This window comes from Lampetra fluviatilis, chromosome 5 (genome assembly GCF_964198595.1).
Source record: "Lampetra fluviatilis chromosome 5, kcLamFluv1.1, whole genome shotgun sequence".
In the NCBI taxonomy this organism is placed as follows: Eukaryota; Metazoa; Chordata; class Hyperoartia; order Petromyzontiformes; family Petromyzontidae; genus Lampetra; species Lampetra fluviatilis.
Window position 1 is genome coordinate 4,497,555 of NC_136279.1, and position 24,798 is coordinate 4,522,352.

The 24,798-nt window shown below is 50.2% G+C and overlaps 1 protein-coding gene across 3 annotated transcripts in view; it reads right to left on the reverse strand.

The window, feature by feature from the left end:
- Window positions 1–11,677: 11,677 nt before the first annotated feature.
- Window positions 11,678–24,798, reverse strand: part of LOC144932449 (uncharacterized) — an 86,974-nt gene continuing 73,853 nt past the window's right edge. For all 3 annotated transcript variants that reach the window (XM_078856516.1, XM_078856517.1, XM_078856515.1), the window contains exons 6-8: window positions 19,072–19,202; window positions 17,885–17,938; window positions 11,678–12,458 (exon numbers count right to left, since the gene is read on the reverse strand). In XM_078856516.1, the coding sequence (XP_078712642.1) occupies window positions 12,438–12,458; window positions 17,885–17,938; window positions 19,072–19,202 (206 nt within the window). In that variant the 3' untranslated portion in view covers window positions 11,678–12,437. The remainder of the gene's footprint in view (window positions 12,459–17,884; window positions 17,939–19,071; window positions 19,203–24,798) is intronic.

The following is a 24,798-nucleotide window of genomic DNA, read 5'->3' on the forward strand; positions in this document are numbered from 1 at the left end:
CCCCCCCCCCCGTTGAGGTTTCCTGCAGATCTGCGCGGAATTTATTTTTTTGTAATTACCACACGGACACCGTTGGAAACGGTGGTCACGCATCCACTTTCACTTTCTGCGTCTCTCCCTCCCCGTCTCGCTCTCGCTCTCTCTCTGTGCCTATTTCTCGCCCGACGCCGCCCTTGTGACGTAATTCCCAAGAAGTGAAGTGAATATCTTGAGGGGTCGCGGTGGGGGAGGAGGTGGGGGGGGCTAGTGGGGGGCGGGGAGGGGGGCCCCCGCTGGTTGTGTGCTCGTGTTGGAAAGACGTAACGACATACATCTGGAAGAAAACAAGACGGCAACGTGTCTCTAAGGACGAGCCTTACTTATGCCCGATCGAGGTCAACGCAGGACAAAGGAGTTTTATTTGTGTTATAAAGGCCATTGTTGATTAATATAATGGTAAAATAAAAAACAGATACCAATGTTGTCTGCTTATTTATTTAGTAATTCAGTAGGCTGACAGCAGCGATAATGATCTATGAACTCGTGTCACCTCTCGCAACCTAACCCCCCCTTCTCGAAGCAACTTTTGATGCAATGTAACTTACTGGACATCTGCGAAAGAGAGAGCTTCTAGATTTGAAGCTTTCGTGACTGCAAGGATTCATACTCTTACGTTTTTTCGGTAAAGTCAAGTAGGTAACAAATAATAATAAGAATAAAATAAAATAATAATAAATGAAAAATAACTCAATTAAATCACGACGTTTCGGAGGCAACACAAGTCTCCGTCTTCAGGTGGGACCGTCACAGCTAAATTTACCGTATCATGTTATTATTTTATTTTATTACTATTATTTTTTTACCCACGTGACTTTACCGAAAAAACCTAAGAGTACAGCGAGCTTCGTAGTTCATCGGATTTCCCCCGGACACGTCGAGATTCTGATTCTGTTGTCGTGCGGTACAGAAAGTAGACAGCTGGTCTCATGCGTGGCGGGGAGCGCGCACGTGTTGCAGCATAGGAGTACAGCACAACAATTGATCGTGCTGAACTTCTGGCCGCTGCCTAGCAGCGTTTCCTCGCAGCAGCCTATAGCACCTGGGGGTGTGTTGTTGTTGTTGTGGTTTTGTTATTGATGGTGGGCACAATCTGCGCAGCTTTGACTCCCTGCTTGGCGTCCGCGAGCTGACGAGATCGCCCACTCGCTGGGGGAGAGTTGCTCAATTGCGGCAGGAGGAGGATGTTGTCATTTGGAGCAGATTGTGGGAAACAACATTTCACGAGTCACCGCCGATCAAATAATGAGCATTCATTAACAAGACACCCTCCCCCCCCTCTCCATGTCAATCATAAACTATGTGCGATGAATAAGGGCCATGGACTGAAACGTCGCCTATTATATATTGTTTTTTATTTATTTTAAGGTCACACGGTGCTATTGACGAACGCGTTGATTCGTCGTGTTTGTTTATTTGTTTGTTGTGCTTGCGCGCCCCTGCCAATGCGGCATTCGCACCGAATTGCGTGACGTCGTCCGTTTCCAGCATTCCCCGACGAATGTTGAAAGCGTTCGTGCGTTTCCTTCTATCCAGCCTTGCGTTCACAACGGACCACCCGCCTCCTTCCCACCATACATGCGCCTTCCGGATGGGAAAATAAAATAAGTATGAAAAGACATTTTCACGTACACATTCCGCCGGTCCCCCACAGCCTTTTGGGAGCGATTCTTTTGTTGGCAGCAATGGACGGCAAAATCTGCGATGGTTTCCAAATGCAGCGTCTCATGAGCTCGCCTTCGTTTAAAGCAACGTTGTTGGACCGCCGAATGTCCATTGCCACGGGCCTTCTAACTCACATTTATGGATATTATTTATGGGTACAGTACAGTGTTGATGTCATTAAACAACTTAGTTTTGTAAGATGCACTTCTGTGACCGTCTGGAACGCTCCTTCTTCCGATATTAGGAAGCCATTGGAGCTATGCACTTTGAAATCTCGATTTAAAACTAATTTCTTTAGAACTTTTTTTGTGTTTCTTGTCCTACCTCCCCTCCCCGCACATCGACGACATCGCTGTTGCCCCTTGAGTGAACTTTGCAGGACTCGCCGTCAGAATGCGACTGGTGGTTCAGCGGCCGCTTTACCACTCGAGCGTGTTGACGTGAGTCGTGATCCTTTGGTGCCACCGTCCGCCAAAAAAACAAATATTCCGGAAATGAATCGAGGAACCATCTCACCAAGGTCTAGGGCACGAGGAGTCAAATCTTGTCGCCAGACAATCGTCGTCAGGCTGGGTGCTGCTCTCCGACCACAGACTGTGTGAAGCTTCGTGTTCAGCAGCTAAGAACGTTCGCCTACCGACCGCTTCGAGAACTGATTTTGACGCACCCTGCAAGATTTTCTGACCGGGGCGTTGCGAATCGTGGGAATTATTTTTTTGTAATTACTGCGATTTAAAAAAAAAAATTATACCGCGCACCACCACCGGTGTGTTGCATCGCCAATGCGTTCATTTGTTGACCCCGCAAGCCGGCGGGCGAACGACACCGCCGGTAGCGGGCACGGTCCCCGTGCTCGCAAATCAATGGAGCACCTCGTCGATTGGCGCGCCCTCCGCTCTCATTCGGAGGAGGCGGAGAGAAACCAACCGCCAGCTCGCCCCACAAGTCACTGGTCTGGCTCAAGAACCGCGACGTGAACTTTTGGCAACTCGCTCGCTCGCTTGCTCCCCCTGCCAATTCGTCTGGCTACATTTCTGAGATCTAACAGAACTCGGGTTTCGTTCAGGAGGATTTGATGCCACTGCTGGTGCAGTCGCCGTTGAACGAGCTGTGGCCGCCGTCTTGTTAGACTCGTGTGCGCTGACACTCCTCCTATCCCTCGGGGCACGTGTTTAGCCCCTGTGACGCGTCACTCAGAAAACATTTGGCTGCCACTCCGCCATTGGCATGCGTCGTCCCGAACACGAGTGCATGCCCAGCATGATGATTCCAATAATGGCCCACGCCAGAGGTGAAATACCTTTGGGCTCTTAAGTGCGCATTTACGCACACCCTTAGTCAGTGCTGTCACTCACTGAAAAAGGTCCCGCGCAGTGACGCTGTGTATGTACGTTGAACTTCTTTCGCATCGTACGTAGCCAACCGTGCCGATCGGAGGTGCTGGGGAAAGGCAACTGACTGATTACAAAAGGCAGTTCTAAATGAGTGAGTTTTAAATCTAGTTCAGTCAAAAGTGCATAGCTCCAGTGGCTTCCTATTATCGGAAGGAAGAGCGTTCCAGACGGCCGAAAAAGCGCGTACAAAAGCGTTTTTGCGGCTGCTGTACCCTGCCCCAAAGGCAATGAATGCAATTGATTAAATACTAAAACATCGCGAGAAGTCGTTGTGGTGGAAGCCCGATGAGGGTGGAATGAAATGAACGTATAAATCAGCAAAAACAGTTTGCCGATTGAGAAAAGGGGAAAATCCCACCGGGTGGGAAATTTTTTGTGTCGCAATGCATGTCAAGTCTTGCCTCCCTTCGAGTCCAGTTCCCTGCAAGCCATGGGTGGGTGAATTCCTGATATGCCTCCGCCAAAGTTTGCTTTCCAGACTAGCAATACAACCGTAAGAGGCACTCACATCACGTGATCATGAATGTAGATTCCAGTTTTATTTCAATGAATCTACGGCTGGATGAAGGCCTTCCCACGCCCTTTATCCACGGTGGCGCCACGGTTGTGAGATGTTAACTATCTCACCTGGTATACAGGAGGTCGTCGGTTCCATCCCGACCCTGGCGCCTGCATGCTTGGAGTTTGCATGTTCTCCCAGTGGATATTTCACATTTAGAAACAACACGCGTTTAGAGTACTTGGCTGAGAAACATTTTCCACACGATGACACACCACTTCATTGAGCTATCGCGTGTGGCCAGGTGGCTTCTGAAAAAGAGCGATATAGCTCAGTTGGCCTTACCTGGTAACATTAACAATAGATCGATTATATCGATAGCAGTTATTGGAGCTGCTTGAAGATATCCACCACACCGCTCTATGCGGGTTGGCGAAGGTTGGTGCTGGAGGGGAAATGGGGTCGGGGCCAGGATACTGTTCATTTGTCACTCACCACGAATGATAGCCGTGGCCAGGAATCAATTTCAGAGTCCACCAGGTTCACGGCACAAGTGCACTCACCATTCATATTTGTTTTTTGCTTTCGTTATTTTTGGTGACCTGGGGTCACTCATTGGAATAAGACTGTGCTGGTGTCTTGAGTTTTCACCTGGCAAAAGAAAGTGAACCGTGCCACGGCGCCAAATATTTATATGGTTGTTGGGCCCCCTATTGCTGTGGTACCCTCACCCACAATGTTAGCTTGGTTTTCAATTAAGTTGTGGCAGACTCTGTCTTCTCGACAGACCTGTTCTTCACCTGAGGACGGCTGCTTGCGTTGTGGCCGAAACGTCGTGAGAATTATTTTATTGTTTTATTATTATTTTATTATTTCCATTCTACGTTACTTTACCGAAAGAACCAAGAAGATGACAACATACCTGTCAACCCATACGGTTTACCCGTATTCTTGTACAGGGAAATTATGTTCAGGTCCATACGGCGTACAGCCTTTTCAATACGGGCAAATTTTTTGTGTCTATTTGTTTGTGTCTATCCCTTGTTACGGGACTTTGTAGGATGAACGTTGAGATTTATAAGGGGAACGGCGTGACCAATAAGGTCTAACGTGATCTGTACTAAGGTAGGGCACTGAGAAGGGGTTGAGAGGTATGGGGAATGGGATTTTCCCAGGACTCAGCCCAGTCACCAAGGGACAATGCACTTTAGTTTCACTAAAGCTTGCCTAGGCCCAGCTACACCACGTGATGCTGCCACGGTGGAAGGATCAGCACCCTGGAATTGCAATCCAGAGGTCCCTGATTCGACCTCAAATCCACTCCCTCCAATACCAATATCTGACCACTAAGTCCCGTTGACGTCACCACGACGCCTGTGCCAGGCCAGGTGCACTTTGAGGCCACGTGAAGTGTCAAAGGCTCGCTGACAGGAGGTCACGGGACAGACCCAGGTGCCCATGGGCTGACTTGACTGAGAAGACTCGTAGATCCACCAGCTGTGCCCCCTACTGTGCCCCCACCCCCACACACCTCCGTCCATCCAGCAGTACTGATGGGTTCAACACAGTTGGATCAATCGGCAGTTCGCGCGATGGTGGGGTAAAGCGTGGGCGCTTCCACCACTTCACAAGACGTCTGGCCAACGTGGAAGAGGGGAGCTCTCTCTTGGTTTAGCCATATTTGTGTGTTGTAGTACAGAGTTAGACTGATCACTTTAATCTAAATTGTCTTATGGTTGTTATTGTTTGACTTGCATCCCACTGGGATTTTTGCACACACCATTGATACACGGTGCTTTTTCTGGAAGACTTTGCTGTTTTTTCCTGGATTTTTCTGTTTGTGCGTAGTCAATTTGAGATGTTCCTTGTTGATGTTTTTTGTTTGTTGCGGTTGCACCCGATTCAAGAGCCGAATGGCTCACAGGGCTACACCTAATAAATGAAACTGAAACTCTCCCGAGCTCAGTTTGGTGGAGGCCCTTTCGCGAAGTGGGTGGAGCAAGCACGCAATGCAGCGCTGCACCTTCACAATTTGAAGCTCAGCTGCAGCTCCATGAACACGTTTAACCCACGCGGAAAATGTCGTGTGATTGGCAGAGGTGGGACAAAGTCATTGTTATGCAAGTCCAAGTCGAGTCGCAAGTCATCAAATTCATGACTCGAGTCTGACTCGAGTCCAAGTCACATGACTCGAGTCCACATCTCATAGGTGGGACAAAGTCATTGTTATGCAAGTCCAAGTCGAGTCGCAAGTCATCAAATTCATGACTCGAGTCTGACTCGAGTCCAAGTCACATGACTCGAGTCCACATCTCATAGGTGGGACAAAGTCATTGTTATGCAAGTCCAAGTCGAGTCGCAAGTCATCAAATTCATGACTCGAGTCTGACTCGAGTCCAAGTCACATGACTCGAGTCCACACCTCTGGTGATTGGCATTAAAGCACACGCCAATCATACGGGCGCGCAGGTCCCACAGCACTGGCACGTACACGCACACACTCAAGAGACTTAAATATACAGTTTAATGTACCTAAGATCATCATTATTTACAGTTAAAATCAATGCAGTGTAAAAAAAAACCGTTGCACACAATATATATTATTTCATATACACAGCGTAAAGGAGCTGAGAATAAATTACTAGCTTTGTGTTCTTTTTTTGTTCTTTTGTAAAATCTTATGATTATTATTAAAGCGAACATCGTAATGACAACAGTAGCAGTAACAAGAGTTGCTGAGTAATATAATGCAGAGCCAACCCGCCCGCGTCCAGACACGTGGCGTCAATGGGAGAAAACTGCCTCCCGTGTCCATCGATGAACGACGCCTCGATGCGTCACGAGACGGCTTCGTCAGGGGGGCGCTGAGCCAGAGGTCGCAACCGGGTACCCGATACCCGTACCCTACCCGATACCCGGCTACCCGTACCCGGCCGGGTACGGGTACCCGTTTGCGACCTCTGCGCTGCACTTGGGAGGGTTCGGCCAATTCCTTCCCCGAGTGTTGGTTTGTTTAGGTTGGCTCCGTACGGCGCGAAAGAAGTTCAACACACGCACGTTTTGTTTGCGGGAGGGGTTCTGATTTGATCAATTCCCATGCCACGGTATGGTGACCATTCTTCACCACGCCGTTCAGTGTGGCCTGGCGAAGGACTCTGTCTAGGACAGATTTAAAAATGATCACTCATCGCTCATGTTAACGATCTCTGTGTGAGCCACCAACTCTGCCTCCAGAGTGCCGGATCGCAGGCGCTTGTCACTTCGGGTTGCCACCCGTCCCGGTTTTCTAAAGGCTCGTCAAGCTTCATGCTTCATTTCTTTCACCAGGTGAGAACTAAAGAGACCAGGATAGCCTCACAAGCAAGACTAACCTGGGGCCATAGTCTGTCAGTAAAAAGGGGCTCTGGTATGTATGCGTGTTGAACTTCTTTCGCACCGTACGTAGACACCCGCGCTAATCGGAGGTGGGGAAATATAATGCAGTTGTCCCAACTTCTGGCCTCGTGAAATATCACTTTGAGCGTTACGCTCCCCGGTTTCGTTTCACATCTCGGCGATTTAGACTACACGAGCGACCGCCACACCCCAGGGGTAGCTTTGGCGACGACTCACATTTGATTCATTTAGCAATTATTACAATAACCGTATCAATGTTTGAACTTATATTGCTCCCATGCGCGCCAACACGAGCGTGCAGTCGTTGATCCGTGGGCAAGGGCGCCTTGATGGCAGCTGTTGGGCCAACGTGGGTTCGCGGTTGGAACCGTCGGACGAACGTTGAACGAACGTTGGCACAACGTTCCATGACGCCCGCGTCTCGTTTTCGGTGGAGCGGGGGGGGGCTCTTTTGTTATGGTTTCACGGGACGAACGTTTGTACGCCCGATCGCATTGCGCGCGCGTGCGTGCGTGGTCGCGATCGTCACGAAACATTCCAAGTAACAATTAGCACTTGATTTAAAGCTTTCGTGACTGCAGGGATTCATATTCTTGGTTCTTTCGGTAAAGCCACGTAGACTTTACCGAAAAAAACCAAGAATATAACTAGCACTTGTTCGTTCCAATAGCGGTCGTTTTTAAACTCTTCGTCCTTGACAAACCACGCCGGGTCTCAAGGTTCTATTTCGGGGGTTTGAGTTGGGCGGGACCTTTGGAAAGTTTTCCTGATTGAAAACGTGACTTTTTTTCGAGCCTGAGCCGCCAGCCAGATCTACTGTTGACGTTGGTGGAGGAGCTGTCTCTGCGACTGCGCCAGGACCGATGTGTCGATGGGGCCCAGGCACCAAAGATACGAGGAGGTGGGGGCGGTGAGGGGGGGGGGCGCAGGTGGGTAGGCATTTGACAACGGGCCCCCGCATATCAATTTTTACCAACCACGCCACTGGATTCCACAGCAAGCACTTCGCATGGGTAAGGTCAACACCCTAGTTGCTGTACTGCCCCTCGTAGGCACCTCTTTGTGGCCCAATATGTGGGCGCGTGATTATGCCGGCTCCGTTTGCACGAGCCACCAACCTCGTCAAACGAAAATGCCCCGCTCGATCCCTGCCTTAGGACGGAGAGGAAAGCAACACGCAGCAGCGGCAAGTCATCAGCGACGGCACGAGCCAAGGGGGAGACTGCTCCAACCAGAGCAACGTGGAATGTCCACCGCCGGCCCAGGGCAGCCGATGGCGATAAGCGTTGTTCCGCGACGCTCGTTAAAAAAACGATTACAGCGTTGGAGAAAATGTGGCCGTGCTGATATTTGGTGAGAGAGAAAAAAATGTTTCTGCTAATTGCCCAGATTTTGGCGATTTTCTCCTGCCAAGGCGCAGCCCCGCAAATTGCTTGCTCAGGCCACCGCTCTTTTTGCCGCTCGTAATTTGCACGAAGAGAACATTCTGACGCATCGTTCCCACCGACTTTGCGAACCCCATAGAGCGCCGTGCAGGATTTATAGCTGCAGGCTGTCCTTTGCGTGCGTTAATCGTTGTACCTTCTGCGCGCTTAATAAATGTTGTGTTCGTTTTGCACGCGCTCGGTGGATTGTTGCATCACACGAGAGATGGCGGTGGCCTTGGTCGACATTCATTCTAGCAGTGGATGGATAAAGGCTGATGATGATGATGAACACTCCACGACAACGCACAACGCATCTTTTTAAATATACGTTTGAGTTGCTTGGAGCACGAGACCTATGGTGCAAATGTTTTCCACCAATGGTATTGTCTGCTATAGCAGGGTTTTTTTTACTTCTCAAATATCTTGGGTTGCGCCGATTTATCGCCGAGATTAACACGTGCACAGCGCTCCGTGACCTTTCGATGAAAGCCGCAGAATAACAAATTAACTACGATAATTTTTTTAAGCTTTGCTCACGCAGAGAAACAAAAAAGAGCCCGACTGAAGTCAATTGAACCCCGCTGCTAATCAATACCCAAAGTCATTGAAAGTGCGCCCCACAACTCAAACGAACGTCGCGTGGTGCTCATCGTGGCGGAAATGCCACGAACCCGTGGCAAGGGACCATTTTGACCCCAGAAGACGAGCCCCTTTGTTGTCATCGCACGAGGCGGTGTCCATTTTTATTGACCCCCCCCCCCCGAAATAATCGTGGATTGACCCGAATCAACCGCGGGGGATCACGAGCCGCTTTCGATCGCGAGCCGCCGTGCCAAGCAGCTGGACTCGAAACACTCGACCCACACAAATCTGAAGACCCCCTCCCCTCCCCCCCGTTTTTTGAGGAGTGTCCCGCTTGAGGTATTCTACCGGCTCCTCTCCACGTTCGTTATTCGAGAGTAAAACCGGAGTGCCGGGGGGGGGGGGGGACACACAGCGCACACGTACAAACAAGGGAAGACTGCTCAGCAGTGTTCGCTTGCTGCTCCATCCTCCAATAAAGGCATCACTTTGCTGCCACCACAGTTTGGGTGTCATTGTCATCAGCGGCAGGGAGGGGGGGAGGGGGTGGGTGTCATCCCCTTGTGATCCGCCAACCCCCATTTACAAGTCGCTGCATGGTCGGCATCTGCCACTGCGCCACCTCGCCAGGAGTGCCGTGACGCGATAGCAATGACACGTGGAGCTTTCAGGAGCACTCCCGTAACGACGGGGTCACAGGGGCTATAGGGGGCTTAAATGGACTGCACCGACATTAGGTTCGAGGAATTACGAATGAGGTTTGAATTCGAGCCACGTGTTCAGGTTGACACATTTAACACGTGGGCTGTGGCGACCAATGGCACGATTCGTGACTGATGTTTTGGTGCAGATCGCAGCGTGATTACAACGCTGGCGTGCGTCGTACACCCCTCTCCACCAAATAAGTAGTCGTCACGTGGTCAAAAAATAAAACGCGCCGATTGATGATTGCTTAAGCACGCCGGTTGCGCTGGAGAGCGATCCAGACACGCATTTCACATTCTGGTACGACGTTTCGCTGGTGGTTACAACCAGGGGTAGTTGCTGGATGCTGCTAATGATGTTGGCTGTAATTGCCAATGAGACATCGTACCAACTTGTTAAACGTGCTGGATTTCGATGCAGCGTGCCGGCCTGCTGAAACAGTAATACACTGGCGTCAGATGGTGAAGGGTGTTATGACACACACACGTTGGCATTGTGCTCACGTGGCGATCTGTCCCAAAAATATATATTGAATCGCTAAGGTTGATGTAAGTTGAACTTCTTTCGCACCGTACGTAGCCAACCGTGCTAATCTGAGGTGCGTTTGGGGTCTAATCTAATCGCAGGTGTGTTCGGGGGGTCAAATCTAATTTTACATTTATAGAGCAACTTTATTCTGGTAATGGGTTTAGCATAGGGGTTAATTATAATTAGGCTTAAGGAAGGGGGTTAATATGGATGAGGCATTGGTGTTAGGGTTATGCTTGGAAGAAGGGAATAGGGTGAGGAATTTAATTGCATGTCAGATTCGGCATGAAGTGCAGCGATTATAATGATGCCAATGATTAAACCAGGAAGGACTCAACGAGTCTGACAACTCTTCTTTATTTTAAGAAGGGCCCTGCTGCTGCATTTGGGATGTTTCGCCAAAACACCAACGGCGAGTTCCTGGCTTTGTGCGGGAGGAAAAGCCGGAGCACCCGGAGAAAACCCACCACACACTCCCATCTCCTAGCCACCCAGAAGATGGCATTGGCTGGGATGGGTGGTCATCTCCTGGCCACCACTCTCAGCCCCCCACGTCCACAACACCTGGCAGTGACCCGGTCACCTATCCAAATACTAAACAGGCTCAAGTAAAAATGTACCTGCTTAGCTTTAAAAATTCGACAAGATCGGGGCGCATTCGCGGTGGTCAGGTCATCGGTAATAGTCACGGGCGGTGCTCATGGTCAAGTATCAATGATCGGGGTGAGTTGTTACACTTCGGAGGGTAATAAGGAGAGAGGTTCGAGGTAGATTGAAGGGTTAGAGGTTCGGCCTCATACGTAAGGGCAGAACAAGACGGTCACCACATTGCGTGCTTTCAGATGCGCTTCTGCGGCCGTCTGGAATGCTCTTCCTTCTGATAATTAGGAACCACTGGAGCTGTACACTTTTAAATCATCTGGATTGAAAACTCATTCCTTTAGAACAGTTTTTTGTGTTTAGATTGTTGTCCTTTCTCCGCACCTCCGATTAGCGCGGTTGGCTACGTACGGCGCGAAAGAAGTTCAACGTGCAAGGTGAGAAGTTTGCAAGCGTCTTGACATGAGTCGGGATGCGTAAAGTTGGAAACGTAGAACGAGGAAGGGAGAGTTGCAGTGGCGACCTCTGCAAAGGCAGAGCCAGGGGAAGTGCAAATGCTTCACAACCCCGCAGCGAGCCAGTGAGAATGGCCGCCCGGGCTTGAAGTCCACAGTCTGTAAGTCGGGAGGCAGAATCAAAATACAGCATTCCTGAGAGCGACAACCGTGATAGCGGATGTAGAACAGAGAGACAAGGAAGGAGTGAATTAATGAGAGCGTTGAATCGTCGATCATGAAACAGGCGGGTGGGCGGCTATAAAACGCCGAACCGTTGTCGAGTACCGGGAGCTCCGTCCCGAATGCGACAACCGTTTAGGGGGTCTTGCGTATTGGGGGGCGGGGGGGGGGGGGGTGGGAGGTGAGGGAGAGGGGGGGGGGGGGACGCGTGACGAGGCGACGCGCTCACGCGACGTGACAGGAGCGGTGGCAGCAGTGGTTAGCGGCCACTGCGCTACGATCCCGGCAACCCCGAGTTCGTCTCCCGCTCACGGCCACCAACGCCGGTGACGATTATCTCAACCGGTCGTGGGCCTCCCCTAGGTCGACTCGGCCTCAAATTAGTACCTGGTGCGGTGTGTAAACATCGCTACCGGGGAGACAAAGGCGGTCGGGCGTGGCGTTGGCCACCCACCCCCTGGTGTGCCGTGCCGGCCTTCGTAGGTGCTCGCTAACAGCACTCGCCCCCACAGTCTGTTCAGGCTACACGGCGGGCATCTTTGTCCCCTTCCTCCAGCGCTCCGCTTCTCCGCGGCCGCCGCTTCGAAGTTTGCGGACGCTGCATCGACGACCGCCCCCCGGGTCTCTCGTCGTGCGAGTCGGTCCGAGCCGCGCCACGAGGTTACCGACGACGGGGCCGGTTTTTTTTTCTTTTTCCGGCGGCCCCTCCTGGGGGTCTCCGGGCGACGCGTCTCCGGACGCGTCGTTTCACGTTCGTCCGCCTGTCGCTGTCGCTTGGTCGCCGGCGGGGGGTGCGGGGCGGCGGGGTAGAGGCCGAGTCTCCGGGTGAGCGCGTTCACGCCGCCGCGGCCTGAGCACCAAAGCGAGCCGCGAGCCGCCACGATCCCGGTCACGCGCTGGGCGCGTTCCGTCTCTCGCGCGTCGGCCGCTAACATCGAGTGTCTTCTTGCTGCATCGGCACGAGGAACGACACGCGTGAAACAATTATTAAACACTTTATTTTTTTTTTTTACCAGGTAAGTCCCTGCTGAGCTCTGTAGCTCTTTTTTCAGAAGCCGCCTGGCCACAAATAATAGCTCAACAAAGTGGCTCATCGCGTGGACAATTTAAATCTGCCAAATACTCGAAACGCCCGTTGATTCTGAATGTGGGGGGCGGCGGGGGGGGGGGAACCGGAGGACAGAGAAAAAAATCCACACGGCCACGGTGGAGAGAAACACGCAAACTGCAAATATACAGGCGTCAGGGTCGTGATCAAACCCACGACCTCCTGTATAGCAGGCTACCACCGCACTACCCACTCCCTACATTCATATACAAGATAAAGAAGCCCCGTATAACCGTAACAGACTATTGGGGCAAGAATTGTTTGCGAGCACCTATGAAGGCCAGCACGGTACACAAGGGGTGGTGGGGGGGAGTGTAGCACCAGACCCAGTCACCTTTCTACAGAAACACAGAAGGAATGAGTGTCACGTGGTTCGGCAATGTCGCCTCCGTTGCCCTCAACGTGGGAAAAAATTAACGTGGAAAAACGCACGATGACCGTAATTGAATGAGCATTTAAAGGTTTTGCATGTTTACTAGAGCCGTCACCGGCTCTCGCTTCCGGCGCACCTCCGGTAAGCACCGTCCGGCTCCGTGCGGCGCTAAAGAAGTTCAACGCCCACACGCGCGTACGTGAGACGCGCTGCGCCGCCATGTTTACGGTGGAATAAAAAATATATATTTACATAAATATAAAATATATTTCGCCTCCACATCCTTCCTCACATCGTACATTGCAACATCCTGACGTTCCAGGCCAGTCGTAGCAGGGGGCATTGGAGGTATCAGCAGGCTCACCGGACTCATCAGAGCAGACCGGGGGGAGGGGAGGAAGACATTTGGGGGGTGGGGGGGGGTTGGCCAGGTCATTTCCCTCCTGGGTTCGGGATTTAAAGGTTTCGTGACTGCAGGGATTCATCTTCTTGGTTCTTTCGGTAAAGTCACGTAGAAGGGAAATAATAAAATAAATAAAACATAATCAAATACAATTCTCACGTAAAATAATAAAAATAAAACATAATCAAATACAATATTAGGCATTATTTTTGTTATTATATTATTTTCCTTCTACGTGACTTTACCGAAAGAACCAATAAGATATTTAAGACTGGTCTAAGATTTAGGAATGGACCCCATGTTTGTGTGCAGTCTTCTTCCTCGCCTCTGAACTAACAGCTGAGATTGGGCCTCGTGAATTCAGCCCTCGAGTTTGGGAGAGGGGAGGATGAGGGGGGATTTGTGATTCTTACACGTTAGTAATAGGTTTTTACCCTTTTAACTGGCAACAAAACTGACACCTATTTATTTGTTGCCAGTTAAAAGGGTAAAAACCTATTACTATATATTACTACTGGCAAAAGAGGTCTCATAATGTAAATAATCTTCCACGTTCTCAATGTTTTTTTTTTTAAAACACGGCGGACCCTGAACGATTTATCTCGGTGGTGATTACTCCTGGCCACCTTGCGGCCGAGATTTGCGCAGTTGGCGTGCAGGCGATGCAATCGTGAGTGGGAGAGAAGGAAAGCACGGCTTTCTGGGAAATCGAGTGAGGCGTTGGCCACTGAGTCATTCCGCGCTTTTGGCTCGATGTGAGAGAGAGGCAAGATCTGTACCGGTGCCGGGGGGAGGGGGGTGCAGCCAAGAAGGAAAGGCAACAGATGCCCACGGGGGGGGGGGGGGGGCATGGAGCCAACACTGCTGCTGGAACCCTGGGTTCGAATTAAATCATTCTCATCCACTCAGCCACTTACCCACCGACCCATTGAGTTTCTCTCCAGTTAATGATGATTATTACGTTTGTAATTACGCTCGTTTACCCAGTAAAGCCTCGCCAAGTACCTACCGTATTACAATCCAGTCAGCTTGTCACGTGGGCTAATATACCAATTGATTTGGGCACCAGGTTTACATTGCAGTGCACAAACCAGAGTGTACTCGCCGTCAAGCAATCCTTTGACAAAGGGCTCTGAATGAATGATGAATTAAAAATGTACATAAATATTAAGTACGGCAGTGTAGCATACGATGTATACATCGTATGTAGCATACAATGTATGCTAAATTTCCGTAGTTCAAACCCAAGGATCTGAGAGGGTGCTACATGATTTTCACTCATAATGTCCACAATAAGTGATTATTAAGAGAATACAGAACTCCAAACGAGATGGAACAGATGCTAAGTGTGGCAGAGACGCAATTGCGTTCCGCATGCGCGGGCACATATTTGTGAAGTAAAATTATCCGCATTCATAATGAGTTCACGGAGCTTAACTCAACACCGCCAAATGCTTGCCGATCTGAAACACCATTCAAATTTTTTTCTCAAACTGTCTTTTTGCCGTCCTCACAGAAACCCAGGCCTCCCTTGAACTAGCATCAGAATCTTTATTGAGACTATGAGGAATCCGATGAGTTATGATGCTCTATGCTCGGGTCAACTAGAAACCTCCTGTGGCAGCTTGTCCATCATCAGATCAGCCAGGGCGTGCGACGAGCCGTCTGGCGCTGCACGCCAGCTGATTGCCATCGTTCGTCACTCCGCCCCGTGAACTTTTTTTGGCGGAAAAATAATTCCAGCGGAGCAAGCGCTCGGTGAACCATTGGGCCAGCTCGCGTTACTTGCGAGACAATATTTCCTCGGATGGAAATAAGCATTTGTGGAAGTGACCCAGAAATAACGTTACAAAACAACTGTGACACCACCTTCAATTATGTATTCACTTGTTATTCTTGTCTCCCCGAGGATGCGTTACGACCATCGGCCCTGCGGAAGGAAGACCTCCCCCTGAAGCCACTTCAGACTCCTCTTCTTGGTTCTTTCGGTAAAGTCACGTAGAATGGAAATAATGAAATAATAAAAATAAAACATAATAAAATAATTCTCACGACGTTTCGGCCACAGGTCTGTCGAGAAGACAAGCATGACGACCTACTCTTCTTCCCCCTCCTTTTCTAATGTTCTTGATCCTGTTACAGCTTCAGAAGCCGCCCTGCCATTAGCACGGTTGGCTGCGTATAGTGTGAAAGAGGTTCTACATGCACACACGCGCTCCGCTGGGTTTTCCGAGTGATGTCCCTCTGGCAGATGCGTGCTCTCCCCGTGGTCGCGTGGATATTTCTCCGGGTCCTCCCGTTTTTCCCTCCACACTTGCAAAACGTGCGTTTAGAGTGTTTGGCTGCTATGAATTTCCACATGATGAGCCACTTCGCAGAACTGTCATTTGTGGCCAGGTCGCTTCTGAAAAAGAGCGAATATAGCTCAGTGGGCCTTACCTGGTAAAATAAAAAAAAGTTTAGGTTTAGATTGCATAACGAACTTGTTGCAAGCGACCTTTAGTTTTTTGCTGGCATTTATCCTGAGACGAACTTTGCAGCCTTCTCTGTCACAGCCCTTATCACAATACACGGCAGTTCCTTCCTATTGGATGTGATCATGACCGTCGTTCGCAACTCTAAGATGATCAATGTTTTCGCCGTCAATATTCATTCCGTTGCTTTTTTGCCGCCCAATACAATTCTCAGAAAACACTGTCGAATGTGTGATAACATTGGCAAAGATTATGATTGCGGTGATATTAGCATTCATGATTGTGGGACCATTCGTGTGTATCTATCCTGGTGCTCAATTGAACTGCTCACCCACACGTGGGCACACTTCTCGTAAACTGCATTAAAAACTGAAAATACTTTACACAAAAGTGTCATTGAATCTGAGTCCAGATTTAAACCTAGATGTAGAAGAGCATGACCACAGTTGAAATGGATGATGACGGTGACGATGAATAGAAATTCATCTAGATACCAGCGCTGGCTTTGTGGCCAGGAATATGGAATTAAAACTCTGCAGCGGTCACAATTTGGAAATGAACAGAAATCGGCGGTTTTGTTCCGGTAATTTCCACACCCACCACCATCGCCAACCAGAAACGTCTGCACGTGCATAAAATCTTACATTTCGCGATTAAAAAAACAATCCTGTCGCGTGCAGGCAGACTGTGGCGCAGTGGAAACTTTGCGACACGTTTTGCTTGCACGTCCTGTTGCCATCACAAAATAGTGAATTTGGCTTTTTTCGTATTTTATTTTTTTAAAGTCATCGTGGCCCATAATGTTGACGGTGCCTGCTTTGGCTCTAGGACCAAAGCACACATCGTTACCACCAAAGGTAGCAAAACGCGATTTATTCACACGTAATAACATGCAATAACCCACTCAGATCGTTGGGTTTGATCTTCTACGAAGCTCGTGGTCCACTAAATCTCCTCCGCACAAACCATGGCAGATGCGGATAACACGATGCACTAATTAAAAATAACAAAAACTGTCCAGCGTACGATTGTGGGAATCCATACCAGACCGTACAACATATGACGACGCAGTTCCCAATCCACACACACGAAGGAGGCATCACAGCGACACACTCCGCTGCTCCTGGCACGACATTGTCGTTGTTGTTCTGCTTCCATGTCAGCGATACGAAAGAGAGCCCACTCATTTCAAGTGGGTATCACATGATTCACTGCTATTGGCCAAATTTTGATTTAAAGCTTTCGTGACTGCAGGGATTCATATTCTTGGTTCTTTCGGTAAAGTCACGTAGAAAGGAAATAATAAAATAACAAAAATATAAAACAATAAAATTCTCACGACGTTTCGACTGCAACACAAGCGATCGTCATCAGGTGTGAAATCCATTGTTATTTTTCCCTTCTACGTGACTTTACCGAAAGAACCAACAATATGCTATTGACCACTTAAGAAATTGGAACAGCTCGACTCGATGCCACCGCAGGTGCGTACCGACACAAGTGAGATATCTGGTCAGGGCTCACGGACTTTATTTTTTAAGGTACTCACAACTATTTCAAAATCGTGACCTGACTTCTAAAGGCCACTCTGATATTCCTCATCCCCACCACCACCACGGTCTGGCACCAGGTCTTCCCCTTGGTCGCAGACCTCTGGGTGGGTGCCACTGCAATGCCTATCTCGGTGACCTGCCCTGCTCCCTCCAGCCGACAAACGCGACCCCCACCCATTGCCTCAACCTTGCGTGACGCGATTGGAGAACCTCGTTAAAGCAATCGCCTTGGATCAGAATCCACGATCACCGCAGTGGTGGCCGAGTGCCTCTGACACGGCCCGGTAGGAGCATCGCCGCCGCTGGGTTTTATACAAACGGAGCCACGGCGCCTTGAGACATCGACCCGCGGAGATGCACAATGCCGCTTCTTTTTGTGCTTCGGCTCCAATGGGGGTGTAGACGTGTGTGTGTGCCGTGCGGGAGGAAGTGCCCACTTCCTCGTGGGCACCGTAAGAACGTACCCTCAGCGGGTCTCCTTCTGGGGCCTGTGGCGCTTGCTTTCTTGATCGTGCTTGCTGTGGCGGACAAGAAAAAAAACAAAGATCCCCTGTTTAGCCTGAACAGACTGTTGGGGCAAGCGCTGTTAGCGAGTAGCACCGTTCAAGGGCGTGACGACACAAGAGGGGGTGGGTGGCCAGCACCACGCCCGGTCGCCTTTGTCTTCCTAGTGGCAATGTTTACACACCACACCAAGTCCTAATTTGAGGCCGAGTCCACCTAGGGGAGGCCCAGGACTGGTTCAGATATTCGTCACAGATGTTTGCCGTGAGCGGGAATCGAACTCGCATCGCCGGGTTCGTAGCACAGCGCCCTAACCACTCCACTACCGCTCCCCACCGCACAGACTCCCACACATTTCGCGTCTATGTTTTGAAGCCGTGGTGTGGCGGTTGTCACACTGGACTTGACATTGTGGGGAAAGTTTCTCAAATTCGACCCCCACCAATGGTGAGCACTCCACATTCCTATGGTGGTGTTCAGTCTCCGCAGGGCAATTTTTCATGTTTAAATATCGTATTATTGGAAAAAAATTAAATTGAAAAAACAACGGCCAAGATTACTATGTTGCGAAAGTGGCAGACATGAAGTGGCAATAACATGCTGCGGCTTTTTTTGAAGGATGTCAAGAGATAAATTGGCCAAATTTTTGCCGATATCGTCCAGGGGTGGGTGGGGGGGAGAAGTGAGCAATAGGAAATGTTGTGCACGGCTGCAGGAAAAATGTTCCTCTGGGGACAACCACGACTGTGATGCTACCGATCGTTGCGGTAATGGTAATATTTAGAGGTGGTGGTGGTGATAATGATGAACATTGAGTAGGTGACGATTGCAGTGGTAAAGATGATAATGAGTGGGCCGAGTTTATCCGTGTGTGTGTATGTGCATGTAGAGCTTCAACTCGCGATCTACACTCACAAAAAATATCCCCCGTATCGCCTTAATACGACTGTTGGGGCGAGTGCTGTTAGCGAGCACCTAACGAAGGCCGCCACGACCCACGAGGAGGATGTGTCGGCCAACACCACGCGCGGCCGCCTTTGTCTCCCGAGTGGCGATATTTGCACACCGCGCCAAGTACTCGTTTGAGGCTGAGTCGACCTAGGGGAGGCCGTGGTCGTCGTCGTGTTGGGGGCGCGAGCGGACAAACCTTGCGGGCTATGAGCCAGCCCAGGAGCATGCCGAGCAGCAGCGACGACAGCGCGCTCATCAGGCCGAGCAGCAGCATGGTGCCGAGCGTGCCACCCGTGCCACCACCTTCCGCCCCGGCCTGGCTGTGGTCTGCAGGGAGGCATCACACCACGCGAGACATCACACCACACGAGACAAACGCCACCACCACCAAACCCGCGCGTAGCCTTAGCAGACTGTTGGGGGCAAGTAGCTGTGTTCGCGAGTAGCACCGATGAAGGCCGGCACTGTGGCACGCGAGGGGGTGGTGTGGCCAGCACGACACCCCACACCAAAGAACAAATACAAAGATCCCCCGTATAACCTTAGCAGGCTGTTGGGGCAAGTGCTTTGTGCGAGGACCTATTAAGGCCGGAACGACACACGAGGGAGTGGTGTGGCCTGAAGCACACCCCACACCAAAGAACAAATACAAAGATCCCCCATATAGCCTTAGCAGGCTGTTGGGGCAAGTGCTATTATCGAGCACCTATGAAGGCCGGCACTGTGGCACACGAGGGGGTGGGTGGCCAGCAACCACGCCCAGCCGCCTTTGTCTCCCCAGTGGTGATGTTTACACACCGCACCAGGTAAGTAATTTGAGGCTGAGTCGACCTAGGGGAGGCCCAGAACCGGTTCAGATAATTGTCGCTGGTGCTGTTGGTGGAAACGAACTTGGGGGTCGTGGGATTTGTAGCGCAGCGTAGCGCTAACCGCTACACCACCGCTCCCCACTGGAGACGTGAAACACGCCGACGCACACGAACAACAGACCCAGCGTAACGCATGCGGTGGCTCAGTGGCTTTCCCCCTTGGGTTAAAAAGCCGGTTTAAAAAAGAAAAACCTTTAATTTTCAAACATAATTTAACGTAAACAAAATAGATTAAATATGGCAGAGGGAATGGGTCATTATGGAATGTCTTGGTAACAACATAATGTAGAACAGTGTGTATGAAAAATAGCCACGTTTATTCCATTACCTATCTTGTTTAAGTCATCACGTGTTTGTCGTCTGCTGTATACCTGCTGCTGCTGCTGTGTTTGTGTACAAGGGGCTCTGCGTGCGATGCGGCTCTCGAACTATTTTGGTCAAAGACGAAAAACAAATGTCTCTTCTTCTTTGAAAGGTTTCCGACCGCTGGCGTAGCGTGGTTGGGGGCATGGGCCCCTCGTGTAAGGAACTAACATGGGGGGGGGCATGTAGATGGGGGGGCACCCCCCGCCCTCATCCGCCCACCTCCCCCCACCCCCCGGGTGCCAATTCATGACCTCTCCTCTTAGCCTGGCAGCGACCACTGGGAGGCCAGGTCCTGGTGCGGGTGGCACCACGCGTGGCACACTTGCCAGCTGGGCTGCTGCTGTGGCACTCGTGCTGACACTGGGGGAAGTGCCCTTGGCGAGATGCGGCTGCGTTGCGACACCACGGCGCGCGAATGGCCGGAGTTGCATCGTATGGGGCGAGTCCTCGCTTAACGCGTGTTCACGCTGCAACGCGCTTTCGCGACGACGGGGTTCCTCCATTCGGGAACGCGTTTGAGCACAACGCGGAACGCCCGCACCGTTATAACGCAGAATGTGCACCGCTATAACTCGGCTTCTGAGCGGTCGACGACGAACTACTTTGTTGAGCAGGACGGTGATACAGTACGCGGAATGATACAGTAACGCGACAGCGTATTCCTCACTTCTTAGTCCCGCCATCTCACTGTGTGTGTGCGTAGCAGTACAATGTAAACCCGCCAAAATATATCGGCAAAACTTTATCGTCACATTCACTGGCAGGGCCAGTGGGGGGTGGCACGTGCCACCCCAATGATCTGATCAAAATCCTTAATTTCCATCGGATCATTTGGGTGTATTAGTAATAAATCGGCAATTTTGCGACGCCCACTGCCACTGTGCAGCATATTATTACGTGCCAAGGATGATATGACAATAGTCCGAGTCCACAATTGGTAATAAGTTACGGCAAAGCAGTTATAAGCGACTCACATAATTGTGCGCAGTTGCATAGACAGGACACGACTTCCCTGAAGGCAAACACCTTCAGCGAGCGCGATGCCGATCACACGACGCGGTTCGAATTCGACCCTCGATCGATGGCTGCGCCATTGCCGCACACGTGTCGAATAAAAAGCAAGGGACAACTCCTTACTTACTAACAACTCCTCTATCAGTTTTCATTGCTGGAGGGGTTGCCCCCCCAATGGCTCCACCATTGGTCCCATTATTTATGGTGAAATTGTTGTCGCGCGTTTTTTTTCGCTTAACGCGCCGCTCTTCAGGAACGCACCGACCGCGTTAAACAATGATCTACTCCAATTGTATGCGACTGCTGTTTTGCAATGAAGATGATTATGTTATTGATGACGATGTTCATGTAATATTCTGATGGTGTTGATGTCCCTGGTTGTTTCCGATTCTACTGCCGTTGCTGACGGAGAGGATGACGACGATGATAGCGATGGTAACAGTGTTTTTTTCCATTGAAACTGTTGCAATTAAATAATAACTACGTAAACAATTGAATGTAGTATCTAAATACCATAAGCATGTCAAGGCGCCGTAAAAGCGAAGCGAATAAATGTAAACGTCGCACTCGAGACGACAAACGACAACACAAATACACAAGCCGGGGGCTTGTTGAGCGGTGTTGTTGCACCCATCACATTGTGGCGATGCGACCGCTGTTGACTGCTGGCGATGACGACGACGACGATACAGCAGGGCCTCGGTTAACGGTGACATCGGTTCACGCTTTTTCGGTTAACGCATCGCCTCCCGTAGGACCCCGCACGGTTTCGACGAACGCGATCATTGTGATGAAACGATCACGTGGTTACGTTCTAAGCACGCGGACGCCAATTTCGGCCAATCCGAGCGCTCGTAAGTGGGGGACTGAGCCATGGCCCTCAGCCAATCAGCGACGCGCATTTATGAGCGGTTTAGACCTCGACTGGGATTTGTTTACATTTAACCTTTTTTTTTGGCAGTGGAAAAAACAGCTCTCTTGCAGACTCGGTGATGTTTAATTGTTGTCCCACTTGTAAGGCAATTCGATTAACAGCTATTTCGGCTCACAGTCGTGGTCCTTGGAACGGATTATAAACGTTAACCCGAGGAACTACAGTATTCCTCCTGAACGTGGCGCAGGTGAAATTCACAGCCACGCTTTGGTAAAGCGACGCAAAGGAAAATCGCCAATTCTGGCTGAGAGCGACATTTAAACCGGGCCATCCATTTTGACATAGGGAGGAATCTCGTCTGTCTACCAGAGGTCGCAAACGGGTTTTGATTCCTTACCCGTACCCGGCCGCACCAGGGTCGCAAATGGCCGGGTACGGGTACCCGTTCCCTACCCGAAATGAGTGACAAACGGTTACTCACCAGTGACTCACGGCCTACCCGTACCCGGCCGCACCAGGGTCGCAAACGGCTACCCGTACCCGGCCGGGTACGGGTAGCCGGGTATCGGGTAGGGTACGGGTATCGGGTACCCGGTTGCGACCTCGTCTGTCTACCAAGCGTGCATTGCCCCAACACGGGCAGATAACGGGAATGTGTGTCCATCCATCGCGTTGGAGCGTGGAGGAAGTCGTCGCCTGCCTTTCGCTTTTCAAAAAAATCGTGCATTGCACCATGTGCCGCGTGCCTTCAGAGCCTCGGGGCGGCAAATAAAAATGTGTTAGCGATAAGGGAAGTCGTGTTTCCTTGAATCGGCGTGTTACAATTAATAAGTGCGAAACTAAGGAAAGGCTGTGCTCACAATTGCTTAATTCTTCGAGAAGGTGGGGGGGGGGGGTATTCAGCATGGGGGAGGGGGGAGCAGCCACCCCCGCCCCCCTGCAGTCTTCCCAAAGCTATGGGGCTGCCACCTTTTTAAAAATTATATTACCAGGCAAGGCCCACTGAGTCATGTAAGCTCTTTGTCAGAAGCTACCTGGCTGTCACAAATGATAGCTCAACGAAGTGGCTCATCAACGTGGACACGCATAGCAGCCAAATGCTATAAACGCGTGATTCGGAATTCTAAATGTGGAGGGGGGGGGGTGGAAACCGGAGGACCCCGGATAAAAATCCACGCGGCCACGGAGAGAGAGACATCGCAAACTCCAAATATACAGCAGCAGGCGTCAGGGTCGGGGTCGAACCCACGACCTCCTTGCAAACCAGGCGAGGTAGTTAACATCTCCTAGCCACCGTGATGATGATGAGAGAGAGAGACACGCAAACTCCAAATATACAGCATCAGGCGTCAGGGTCGGTGTCGAACCGACGACCTCATGTACACCAGGCGAGGTAGTCAACATCTCGCCACAGCTCTGTAACTCATCACACTCCTGTGCTTCCATCTGTTGGCCACCTGCAGTGCTGTGGACCCAGTGCCACGTGCTGATCACACGCAGACACACACGTGCCGCACATAGATTAGCTCAGCATTGGATTTCATCCAACTTTGATGAAAATGGAAATGCACAATCGACCACTATCTATTCCTTCTAAACGTTGAGCACATTTTTCATGTATTTTGAAGACTCACAACCATGATGGTGTCAAGGTAGCAAAGCTTGAGAAGTACCAATTTATTTATACGGCAAATGAGAGTTAATTTCTTTATGAGCTCACTCAGTGCAAATGGTTATGGCGTGATTCACTATTTTATTGGCCGCGTGAAGGAATTGGAACCTCCGTAATATTATTCCACCTCAGGTGCAAACGACAAGGGAAATTAATACCTGACTGTGCTGTGACACGAAGAATGAGCCATTGTCTGAAATGTCGCGTGTCAATATTTTTTATACGAAGGCCACGGTGTTATCGACGAATGTGTCGAGGTTGTTGTTGTTAATTATGCTCGTGTGCGTTTCACGCGCCAATTGTCATTATTTCTGCTCACCGCTCAGCTGACGACCAATGGACGTCGTGAGGATTGTTCTTCAAATAATGAAGGATGGTCGAACCACACCGCCTATGGTTGTTGACACAGAGTGGGGAGGCCTTCATCCAGCAGTGGATTGACAGTGGTCTGTAAATTATCATTATGATATAGACCAAATATATATTCTGGCAATAGTCTGACATCTCTGGCAACAGTCCTTCAGATCAACAAAAACGACAGGGAGATGGGCTGAGCGACATTTGGAGATCTCACCTAAAAAAAATTCACAGTCCTATCCAATTAGTAGCCACCGGAGCACCCCAAAAAAGACAAAAAAAATAAAACACTCCTCTGGAGAAAACCAAATATCACCACGAATGCATTTCAATGCCAATTTAGGTGAACTGCGTAATTTCTGTCTGCCGGGAGGTTTAATGTCGCAGTCGCTCAACGAGACTCTGTCCCATCACAGCTCTGCGCCAAGAAAAAAACATAATTCCCGCACCAAGGGGGAGTTGCGAATGGCATCGGTCGCAACTCGCGCGGTTTCTGACGAGCCATTGGCAAGGATCGCTTCGAGCGTTCCGCGGCCGAACATCTCCACGCGACGAACCGTCATTTGTGGCCCGGTCGCTTCTGGGAAAAAAATAAAATGAGGCTGTAATAGGCCGTTGGGCTTTACGTGGGACGATTTAAAAACAATAAATATTTGTTGAGTTGAATTTTAAGTGATTACCTTTTCTGTATCCATAATATTGTTATTTTCTTTCGGGTTAGATCGTGTAAGTAAAAAGTGTCGGTTAAACCTGCCACCACCCGACACAACC